Source organism: Myotis brandtii, unplaced genomic scaffold (genome assembly GCF_000412655.1).
Source record: "Myotis brandtii unplaced genomic scaffold, ASM41265v1 scaffold65, whole genome shotgun sequence".
NCBI classification, from domain to species: domain Eukaryota; kingdom Metazoa; phylum Chordata; class Mammalia; order Chiroptera; family Vespertilionidae; genus Myotis; species Myotis brandtii.
In genome coordinates this window covers 706,967-719,522 of record NW_005370516.1, presented here as the reverse complement: position 1 = coordinate 719,522, position 12,556 = coordinate 706,967, and the positions used below count along the sequence as shown (strand labels likewise).

The window sequence follows — 12,556 nt, the reverse complement described above, 5'->3', positions numbered from 1 at the left end:
TGGATAATAGATTCTGAGGATATTGTACACATGGAACGGTTAAACCTTGGTGACCATACACTGGGAAATGAGGAGAGAGAGAAATTGAGACAATTATTAGGAATTGCTATTTAGTGATTGAGAACTGTTGTTCTGGAATCAAACAGAGCATACAGAGCATGTTCAAATCACCTCCTATTGTTTGTTTGTTTGTGTATAAATAATTGAGAAATAGATATATCAACAAGTTAAATAAAATGCAGTCTGAAAAAATTTTAGTTCTCATTGTAAAAATTTGGACATATTAAAATATCCAGTCCAAGTCAGTGTTTCTTCAGGACTTGTCTGTGTAGCATTCACTTGGGGTTTTTTTCCTAGTTGCTAATGTTCTACTTGCTAATTCACTTTATTACCTGTGAAAGTTCAGACTCTGGGTGGGAAAAGGGTGAGTGGTGAATTGCAACTGAGTTTTTCACAGTTTGTGTAGGTATGCATACGTGTGGAGATGGTGGTTGCAGTTCTGTTTTACTTTAACTCTCTATGTACAGACTTAGCTTAGGCATTCCTCACTGTGCTCAGACTTCCAAGGCACCCAGAATGAAACAACACACACATATGCCTGCAGGTGCATTCATAAGTAGCATACAGTAATAACAGGGTGGAGTTGGTTGTATATATCCTTCAACTATTTTTCACCCGGTGTTTGTGGTCTACTTATGGTTTTTAATTCTCTGAAATTTGAGTCCCTAAAGTATAATCCTTAAAACTGAATTTGACTGCAGTAAAACTTTTGAATACCTAGCAGAATTGTTAGTCTGTCGATTGGCATGTTTGTTTTCTTAACGGCTTTAGTGGGGAAAAAGAAAAGGTATATTAAAATAATCTTTGAGTGTTAGGTTTTTGACATGTTTTTAGAGGAGCAAGATTTTTTTAGCTTAAATCATGTAATACCTCTCTAGTAGTTTTATACTGCTAATGATTTACCTGTTTTAGATTCATTCACTATTGACTTCATTATGTGACAAATATATATGACTTCATTAGGTTGCAAATAATATTTTAGCCTTTACTGTCTTTGGAATTGGCCTCATAGTTTGACGCTGTCATGCAATTACATTATAAAGGCTGTTTTTCACCTTAAAAAGCCTTAAGAACATTACAAATGTTTTATTGAATGAAACAGACAAAGATATTAACTTATAACCTCTTGGAAAGCCACCACAGCACCTGTGGTTGACTGACAGATTTGAAAATGACCTAACAGAGACATAACAAGAAGAAACAGAATTTAAAATCCTATATAATAAGTGTCCAGTCATCCGGTTGTCCGTTCAACCAATCAATAGCATAGTAATATGCTAATGATATGCTAAGGCCGCTCAACTGCTCTCTATGACCTGCACTGACCACCAGGGGGCAGATAGTCGAGTGGTCGACTAGTTGCTATGATATGCACTGACTACTAAGAGGCAGACACTCAACGCAGGAGCTGCCCCCTGGTGGTCAGTGTGCTCCCACAGGGGGAGCGCTGCTCAGCCAGAAGCCAGGCTCACAGCTGGCAAGCTCAGTGGCAGTGGTGGGAGCTCTCCTGCCTCTGCAGCAGTGCTAAGGATGTCCTACTGCTGGCTTAGGCCCACTCCCCGAGGACTTCCAGACTTCAAGAGGGAGCAGGCTGGGCTGAGGGACACCGCCCCCCCCCAAGTGCATGTTTTGTGCACTGGGCCTCTAGTTGAATTATAATTATCTACCATTCCTCCTCCAGCAAACAAACTGACAGTTATTTTACTTGATAAAAAGAGAAGGGCAACTGCCATTTTTGATTACCTACCATTTATAAGGTGTTATTTAATCCATACAATCTCATTTTATAACCAAGGAAATTGACTCAGAGGGATTTCGATATCTTACCCAAGTTCACACAGCAAGGAAGGGAGTGGGAGGGAGAGATAGAAACATAAATGATGAGAGAGAATCATTGATCGGCTGCCTACTGTGTGCCCCCAACTGGGGATCAAGTCTGCAACCTGCACATGTGCCCTGACCGGGAATCGAACCATGACCTCCTCTTTCATAGGTCAATGCTCAACCACTGAGCCACCATGCCGGCTGGGCACCAATTAATGCTCTTAAGTAGACCTGCTATCTTTACTCTTTAGATAATAAGAATTCCAGCTAGTTAAAAATGTGAAATTTATTTAAAATTTTGAATAATAAATAACTTTGATAAAATATACAAAGTACAAGTGCTCTGAAAAAGTGTAACTCTTGCTTTTTCTCATTTTATTCTTGTGAAATATAATCCTTCGGTTGTCCATCAAAGCATTGAACATTTTGAACTTCCTTCAAATAGTAGCCAATTGGCATGTTTTCCTAGCAAAACATTTTCTGATTTGACCACAGACTCTCTCTCAATCAGTTGTTACTAGTTTGAAAAATAGAATATCCTGTCATGGTGGGCACCTGATCCTGAAAACTGATATCTGGAGTGCAATTTTATTTGGATTTAAAATGTTTTTACAATCTCAGTATAAACACTTAATCTAGTCAGAGCCTTTTCTCAGAAGATCAAGAGTTTGCAGAGTTTTCCTTTTGTTACAGTCAACAGAATGAGAATAAATTATATATTTATATTAAAGCAAAAACTTTATTTTTATCATGAAGGACGTTATGCCAAAATAGTTTTAAGAATTTTTAAGATAAAACAATTTAGTTTTAAACTAAGTAAATGGATTTATTTAACTTAAATACCATTTGGAGATTTAATAATATATAACCTTTGTAGGGTTGGGGAGTAAAGTATACAATTTTTGATTCGATGTTTGGATTATGGATCTATGGTTTGAGAGTTGATCTTTTTGTTTGTTCATGGAACTAATTTCATGAAATATAATTAATTTTCATAACTATGATATAACAGGTCCCTACTCTAAGGACAATAAGGATGATTTTCTTAATTGCTTTCATATGGATGAGTAGACAGTTAATTATTTTAAGGCAGGTTGTACACTTTGTCTTAAATTTTTAGGATAGTAATTGGAAAATGTGACTGATTTTTATAAAACATATAAAGATAGATATTTGAAAGAGTCAGATATTTAGACATAGTACTACATCATATGATTCTATTTGATTTCTTTCTGTTATTCTTCATTGGCTAAATATGATGTTACAGTTTAGTTCCAGTAAATTATAGTTCTATTTAAATATCCACCCATCTTAACATGCAATTAATGGAAAGATCTAGTTGTTAGCAGAAACTACTAATATATTAATGGAGCTTAACTGTAGAAGACAGCAACATTGATACATTTCACAAAACCACATAGGGATGCTTATAAATATTTCTTATTCATGAAGCATTGAAGAGGAGCAGTTAGAATTTTTTTACTGAATTGGAGTTGGTATTTTGTGGAGGACACCGTTATTAATACTGGGGGTATAAAGGGGGAGCAGAATGCAATCAATTGGAAAAAAAAACCCTTTAATATGCCCAATTTTGAACAATTTTGCTTAATAAGTAACATCTGACAGCTTAGAGAAAGAAACCTGACTCATTTGCCTATAGTTTAGTGTGTCCCTGAATAGGGAAGAATAAAAATCCTCCTTTGACCCAAAGTTTTAGCACTGGTGTTTTGTTTTCTCTACAAGAATAATGAAATGAAACACAGTTTTTAAGAATTTAATTTTTCTGATCATATTTTAAGATTAATTCTTGGAATAGTGTGTGGTATATGTGGTATGTGGGAATTCACTATGACACTGATAGTTTTTAAATAAGAGATTAAAAATATATTAGCTAAAAGAATGAATAGGAACAAATATTAACAGAATCGAATATTTCCCTAATCAATAGTACTTAGCTACAGTTCACTGCCCTCCTATCGCCCCACTTTGAGTAGAAATTTAGTGAAGTTCAGGTAATAGAAAATGTCTTTATATTTGCCAGTTTTGTCATGTGATAATTTCCCATAGTTCATATTTTATAAAGTCATAAAAATCTTTTTTTTAATATCTGGTTTTAAAATGATTTCATAAGTCAACTTGTATGTTCTCTTCAATTTCACAAGAATTTAATACAAAATTCAACCGACTTTATCTTTTTATTTTTGACATTATCTTTTTCAGCACAGTGGAGAATTTACAGTTTCTCTCAGCGATGTCTTATTGACCTGGAAACGCTTACTACAGGAGAAATTGAACTTACCAGTTGAAAATATGGAAGTGATTGACCATTATGAGGACATTAGGAAGACTTACGAAAATTTCTTAAAAAATAGTAATATGTTAGATCTGATTGATGTTTATAAAAAATGTAGTGCTTTGACTTCTAATGGTGAAAATAATGCCAACATATCTCCCGTAAGTATTTTTAAGCAATTCTAGACTAATCAAATTAAAATTTGACAAGGTTTATTTTTAATTCTGGTATTAGCATTTATAGTAACTTGATAATGCTTTTGCTTTTTGGATCATGTTAAAAATGGAGACTTTTGCTACCTGAAAGTTAGCTAGTCATTACTTGGAAGAAAGGTTTTGGTGGTAAACTTTGTTGAACTTGGGTTATTATTATTTGGTTTAAATGTAAGAATAGCTTCTTATTACAGAAGAAAAATTTTAATGAAGAAATCAGTCCCAAATGCATGATTTCTTTTGATTGATTGATTGATTTGAGAGAGAGAAAGAAAGGGAAAGAGAGAAACAAGACTTTTCTTTCTTTTTAATTTTTTTCCATAAAAAATAAAAGACTAAGATTAAATTTCCAAGGTCATCTTTTAACTCTAAACTGGAAAGTAATGGAAGCCTTTTGTTCAGAAGTGTAATTCCATGTCTACATATTGTTGACTGCCAACAAAGGTTAGGTAAAATGCTGTATACTAGAACATCAGTGACACTGGGTAGTCCTAGGTGTGAAATTTTTTTTATAGTTGGCATATCATTTTATTAGTAATGTCCTGTATTTCCTACAGAGTCAACTACGGGATTTTCTGTGTGGCAGACAGTCCACAGTAGATGATGAAACTGGTCTTTCTGTACCGACATCGCCAATGAGTAAACACAAACAGGATAATGAAAAGGTACTGATAAATTGTGAGTAAATTAAAGCAGGATATGATCCCCTTCAAATCACTATGAATTTGACTATACATACAGTTACTATTTTTTTTTAAAGTTTTATTTTGTTTACATAATACTGTTCACAAAGAGTAATACATTGAAGACTGGTGAGATCATAACAATAAGTTATTTCATGGTTTTGGGCCAATGTAACAGGCACTGTACAAAAATAGGTATCACTCTAAGTATCAGAAAAATGGTTGAAGATCCAGATTGCCAGATTTCTTTGAATCTTTATATGGTGTCTCTTGGTCACTGTGGGGGATTGGTTCCAGGACTCCCCTTGGACACCAAAATCCACAGATGCTTAAGTCTCTTATATAAAATAATGTATGTAGTATTTGCAGATAACCCACACACATCCTCCTATATACTTTAAGTCATCTCCAGATTACTTTTAATCCCCAATACAATGTAAATGCTATGTAAATAGTTGTTATACTGTGTTGTTTAGGGAAGAAAGACAAGAAAAAAATCCGTATACATTCAGTGCAGATGCAGTCATCATAGGCCTCATAGTACATGTCAGCAACAATATAACCTTTTAAAAATTTCAACTATTTTCCATCTGTGGTTGGTTGAATCCACAGATGTGGAACCTGTGGCCACTGAGAGCTGACTGTATTTGGTAAACTTCACATTACTGTTTTGTTCGGAAACAGTATTGTTGCTTCTTGGGAAAATCTGTTCTGCACCCTTTGCAGTAGAATAACTGATGCATCATGAGTTCCGATAGCAGGGTTTGTTATGCAAAAACATCACAGGAAAGTAGTGCAAAGTACAGGTTTGGTTTAATATAATTAAACCTGTTACCTTGGCCCAACTTAACTATATGAAAGGTAAGTTGCTGATATCCTGATACTTAGAACCTAAATGTCTTCAGCATATTATTTCCTGAAAATAAGGGGATAACCACAATATTATTATCATATGTAAGAAAACTTAAGTATTCCCTAATATAATATGCTATCTTCTCTATTCTCATTTCTCTATTTGTCCCCTAAGTGGGTTTTATGTTTTTTTATACTCTTAACCTAGAAGAATCCCCCAGTCAAATAAGGGGATATTATTATCCTATGTAAGAAAACTTAAGTATTCCCTAATATAATATGCTATCTTCTCTATTCTCATTTCTCTATTTGTCCTCTGTGTTTTTTTATACTCTTAACCTAGAAGAATTCCCCCAGTCTTTTTTTTTTACTTCTTATTTATCTGATTAACTCCTACTGGTATTATTTTACTTGTTTCTCTATTTCCAATAAACTGGAAGTTACACCTAAAAGCTATCTTAGATTGAGGTTTAACATTTCTTAACAAATACTTTATAACTGATGCTGAATATTTCATTTTGTATCATATCAGGAGATGCAAACTCCAGTTGTCTTGAATTGTCCAGTCTTGTCTAAGTCAATTATTTCTTTAGAATTTATAGAATGGTGAGTTTCTTACTCTATCATGTCTTTACATTAATTAGCTGCCATTTCTCAATAAAGAAGAACTTTATCTTATCAACTGGGTTGAAGTTCAGTTCCCTAAAAATGATAGGGTCACTACTTAATTCTTTCTCTTTAATTACCAGTTTAAGAGTTGGTGTAATAGTTACAGGTAGTATAGGAGGCAAATTAGATATTTTTTCTATGTATCTTCCTACTTTTTTATTTGTGTCTATATTCTAAGGACTCATGGAATTTTATTTATTTGGAGTTAAAATTAATTAGAGTCATTAATCTTTGATGCAAAAGTAGAGAGATCCCCTTCAAGCTGCCTTCTGTATTTTTTTACATGCTCTTTTAAACTCTTGAGCACTTACCCTTTTTGGTACAAGAAAATATCCCAAGTCCACCTTTGAATGTTTTCTGCTAAGAGTTGTGATTCCTTTTAGTAATTTGTAACTATTTTCTCTTGCTTGACATTAATGTTTCACTTACATCCTGCTTGTTTTTTTCTCCTGCCCTAAATTGTGACAAAACACTTACTAAATTACCTGGTTTTTTTCTCAGTGGTACTTATGGAGTACATTCATACATCAAGAGGGTAAATCGTTACAGACGTGTTCTTTTTGATCTATCTTACAAGTTCTACAGGGCGGAAACAATAATTGTTATTGTGCCTTTTAATTAAAAGGAATGAACTAATTTGTACATGTAAAATGACCTAAGCTAGGAGTTTTGGTTTACAGATATAAAACATTATCTTAAAGGTATACCCATGAAAAAGGCTCTTAGTTTATAGAAACCAATGGATCTTTGTTATAAGCATATAGTTTCCTCATTTAAAAAGCAATGATAGTTACCCTGTATTAATCCTCTACTTTATATTTTTTGTCTCCTTGGCTTGTATTTTCCAGGAGAATTTTATCTACTAGTTAGCTGATGGATTAGATTTTATGAAGACTATTAAAGTAGCAGCCATCCTCTAAGCCATTTTTCTGTTCCTTGCAGACTTCTAATTTTTCTTTTTACAAAGTATTTTTGGAAGGCAACATATTTCTTTTAAAATTCCAAAGTAACTTTTTGGGCTGCAGTCTTGCAAAGATTTATTTTTATCACCAAATATGCTTACTAATACCACACAAGAGTCCTCGAATAGATGAATGGAATGAATTTGAGAAACAATGTTTTTGTTTCATTCTTTTATTTTACTTCATTTTATTTTCCTTATGGTACTAAACTATTGCTTTAGAAATTATGAAGTAATGAGGGAAAAATACAATAAAGGCCCCCCAAAAAGTAATCAATTAAACATTTTTACCAGTATATTAGCTTAAGTCCACATTTTTTGTGTCATTAAATGTGATATGTTGGCGAAGAAAGTAAAAAATACCTGTATAAATGTTAATCTTCTTAATTTAGAAAAACTGACTTCAAATTGAGATTGAATATCTGCACTTCAGTAATAATTAAGGGATGGGAAAAGGAACTTGGAATTTTCTGAAAGCTTAAAATTGTTCAACTTCTAAACAAGCATTGCAAAAATACTTTGTGGTATGGATTGAATCAGTTTATCTTGATTTTCAGTGTCTTGGTAAAAGCTTCAATCTTGTGGATTTTTTCAATTTAGGCCCTTGCTCCTGGACATCATAACTGTATTTATGTGGAGTGCTTTTTCAGAGAGCCTCTTTAAAACACACTTGCAAATATAAGAGTAGGGAAACCATAACTGCCATGTTATCTGACCATAATGATAGGGACAGATTTCTAATTACATCTGTGAGTTAAAAGAAACACTCTAACTGTGAGGACGCCAAGATGTTTCCTCCTGATGTTTGCCTAGCATCAGAAGGACAAAATTTGCTAGACTTAAAGAATAAGCTGTAGATGTGCCAATTTAAGACCTGGATTTGTACCCAGTGAGGACTAGATATATACATACTGGTAAATCCTCATTATTTTGGCACAGTAGAAACACAGTGAAACTAAATTGTAGTTTTACAAAATTAAATGTGGGAAAAGTAAAAAAGTTTCTGACTACAATGTGAATATCACTGTTTTCTCTGCCTTGATTTTTGCCAAATTGTGTTCCTCTTCCCAATGTCAAAGGGATAAAGAAGATATATATTTTAGACACACTGTTGCACTGTGAAGTTAAAATAGAAATTTTTGTATTATAGATTCGCATGAAGTATTGTGATTTTCTATGAAAGTAAAGATAAAAGGCCCTTTGAAATATAAGCAGAAAACTGTTATGCCTTAGTTTATAAAACTTTATGACAGATCTTAAAGATGATCTTAATTTAATTGAACTTACAAAGAACTTTTCTTTTTAAGGCAATGCAATAAAAACATATGAACACTTATTTGATTCCACAGACGTTTTTATCCATAGTTTCAATTTTGAATTATCTAAAAGGGCCAAATACATGTAATAATTTTTCTTTCATCATTGAACAAAAACTTACTAAGAACCTATTAACAAAAATGCATTCATTTCCTAATATAATGCCAATCATTCTTTTGTACCTTAAGGATACATCATTTGCTCTCATGGACCTCATAAAGTAGTAGAAATATTAAGAAAATAAAGTGTCAGAAAGTATTAAGATCTTGCAGAGAATTATATAATTGACTGATATGCAGAATTATAACAGGGTGGTAAGGGAATATGTGAATGGCTGGTTACTTTATCTTGGGAAATTAGGGAATGTCTCTTCAAAGGTAATAAATGTGCTGTATCTTTAATATTTAAGAAAAAAGTTTTATAGAGTTAATAGCCTTATTTTTTAAAAATCAGTTTTGCTTAAATTATATTTTAAGTCCATATTTAAAGTAATCTTATCCTGTCTGATGAGGTTTTTAAAAAATGGACTCTGACTGCCTCCCATGTTTCAAGAATTGTTTTTCACATGAAATTTAAATAATTCAAAAGGGTGCTATTTTTAAAAGTACTTTTAAGATGCATATGAACTTGAGACGTCCGTAATAATTATTTAAGAGACTTCCTAACAATTTGTAATTTTTTATTGCTACCTCTTTAACTCTCTTTATGCCTTGTTTTATCATTTGACTGTGAAGAAATATGAAAGAAATGATGCCCATATCAAGTGCATCTTGTGCTTGAATGTACTAGACTCCATAGCTTTGTTTTGGCCAGTTTACATCAACATCAACTATTCTGAAGAAATATGAAAGAAATGATGCCCATATCAAGTGCTCTCAAATATTATGCATCTTGTGCTTGAATGTACTAGACTCTATAGCTTTGTTTTGGCCAGTTTACATCGACATCAACTATTTGTTATTATTTGCTTAGCATTTGGTTGAATCTTTTCATTTTAATACTTATTTGGTTTTGTCTAAATCAGTACTCTCCTTACGTATTTTACATTCCCCTCACCTTCTACACCTCTGTTGATCTGGGTCAGTGGTCGGCAAACTCATTAGTCAACAGAGCCAAATATCAACAGTACAATGATTGAAATTTCTTTTGAGAGCCAAATTTTTTAAACTTAAACTATATAGGTAGGTACATTGTTATTAACTTAATTAGGGTATTCCTAAGGCTTAGGAAGAGCCACACTCAAGGGGCCAAAGAGCCGCATGTGGCTCGCGAGCCGCAGTTTGCCGACCACGGCCTAGGCTACAGGAGGCTTCATTATTGGCTATTGTATAGTGGCAAATCTATGTGGGGGAATGAGATCAGGTCTCATCAGAAATGCAGATTTTTGGGCTGTATCTTATATACTATTTTCTAACACCCATTTTCCAATAATTATGATAGTTGGTATTTACTCACAGCTTTTCATTGCAGCAAGTTGTTTTTATGAGCAAAGATATATTAATTGTCCAACCCAAACTTTCGGTTTATTTGGCAATTCTTTTTCCCAAAGATCTGAGTGAGATATTGTCATTGAATGATCGTAAGTATTTTTACTACATATAAAAAATTTATGGATTTAGAACAACTTCAATAAAGAAAATACTATTTTATTGCGTAGGCGAAGTTACTGGCAAAGAAAATTATCTACTCATATTTGAATCTGCTAGTGAATTCAAAGAATGACCTGGCTCTGGCTCATATTCTCAATATTCCTGATAGAGGACTTGGAAGAGAAGCCTTCACTGATTTGAAACATGCTGCTCGAGAGAAACAGATGTCTATCTTTTTGGTATGGATATGTTCCATTTTCAGGATTTTTAAAATACAGACTCTTTGAACAGTGGATCCCTGTACCTTGATGTAGAATTCTTGTAACTGTGATAAAATAACTTTTAAATTGTTACTTTATGTCCTACCTTGAGGTGTTTTTGAAAATCCATAGTGTTTTTATGTTTTTGTCATATCTTTCCAATTTGGCAAGGAGATTTTCTCTAGACAGTGTTTTCCTACATGTATTCTTTAGAGTGCTAGCCAAAGGCAGAATGCCCCTGTTACATGCTTTTTGAATTAACGTTTCCAAGAGCAAACCGTTTGGAAATAGTATATGTCTTTATTGGATATACATAAATTCATGTTTGTATTTAAAAACCTTTGGGAAGTCCTGCCATAAAGAAATTTCCAGTTAACCTTGTTATTTAATCTGTTGTTTTCTAAGTTATTTTACTGTGGGACTTTTACTCAGATTATTGAAATTTCATAGAATTTGTCTTTCTAAGGGAACACTCTGGAAAATACTGCTTTAGAATATTGTTTTGGCAGGGATGCTTTTATGTTTAGTCATCATATGTGTATATTTATCATTGTAAAGGCAAGGCCTTTTGAACTACGCATGATCAAATAATCCTAGGATATGAAACTAGATGGGACTGAGTGATTATCTAGTCTAAATCTTTATTTTACATATCTAGAAGTTATAACTTGGGAGAGTTGAATTAATTGCCCAATCAACATAGTGGACACTGAAAACCCCTTTGTCCTGTGCAACAATTCCAGTAGCCAGTAGTCAGCCTATATAACAACATATTCATAAACCAATTATTTATAATCAATGATATACTCTTATGAACATACTTAATTTGTCCCCTAACCTTTGCTGGCATGAATTCTGCATGGCACCTGTTTCTTTGATTACTTGCTTCTGAATCACTGTGTGGTATGAGTCACAAAAGCACTTCATTTGTATAACTAGAATCATGTAAATATACTCAGCTTCATAAAGTAAATTGCTGTTTTAACTTATTAATCATTAAACATAACAATCACTTGTTTTAATTCATAGGTGGCCACATCATTTATTAGATCAATGGAGCTTGGAGGGAAAGGATATGCACCATCACCTTCTGATCCTTTAAGGACACATGTGAAAGGATTGTCTAGTTTTATTAATTTCATTGACAAATTAGATGAGATTCTTGGAGAAATAGCAAATCCAAGGTAATGATTTTTTTAAATAAATTACTAATGTGTGTTATTACTCTATCTTTAAAACTTCATAGAATCAGAGGTAGAAATATAAGAGCTATTGAAATGGTCAATCATCAGACCAAACAGTAGGGAGAAGAATAAATATCTAGATGAATAAAATATAATCATGTGACCTTTCTCGCTAAAATTTGCTTCTCTATGATTACAAAATTTTTGCCAAAGTCAAAAGACATCTTTAAATTAAATTTGTTTAGAGAAGAGTGTTTACCATTTGTCTTTATCTGAAAGAAACAGATTTTTGAGGCCTGGGAAAAAACCTAATAGATAATACTTTTCAAAATTTCTTTTTTTAAAAAAATTTTTTTTATTGATTTCAGAGAAGGAAGGGAGAGGGAGAGAGATAGAAACATCAATGATGAGAGAGAATCATTGATTGGCTGCCTCCTGCACGCCCCCCACTGAGGATTGAGCTCACAACCTGGGCATGTGCCCTGACTTGGAATCCAACCATGTTCATAGATCGATGCTCAACCACTGAGCCACGCCAGCCAGGCTCAACTTTTAATTTAGCAATAAAGGAATCCCATATCAAGAATGAATAAGAAAATTTATGAAGAGATATGAATTATCTATTCTATTTTCTGTTAGTTTTTTTTTGGCA

The 12,556-nt window shown here is 33.1% G+C and overlaps 1 protein-coding gene across 9 annotated transcripts in view; it reads left to right on the top strand.

Annotated features, from left to right (window-relative positions):
• Positions 1 to 12,556, top strand: part of PARPBP (PARP1 binding protein) — a 74,396-nt gene that overhangs the window by 4,474 nt on the left and 57,366 nt on the right. For all 9 annotated transcript variants that reach the window (XR_001359530.1, XR_001359528.1, XR_001359529.1 and 6 more), the window contains exons 3-6: positions 4,105 to 4,338; positions 4,947 to 5,054; positions 10,529 to 10,699; positions 11,750 to 11,904. Coding sequence is in view for 5 of the 9 variants with exons in the window: in XM_014528748.1 (XP_014384234.1) it covers positions 4,105 to 4,338; positions 4,947 to 5,054; positions 10,529 to 10,699; positions 11,750 to 11,904 (668 nt within the window). In the remaining 4 variants the exon portion in view is untranslated. The remainder of the gene's footprint in view (positions 1 to 4,104; positions 4,339 to 4,946; positions 5,055 to 10,528; positions 10,700 to 11,749; positions 11,905 to 12,556) is intronic.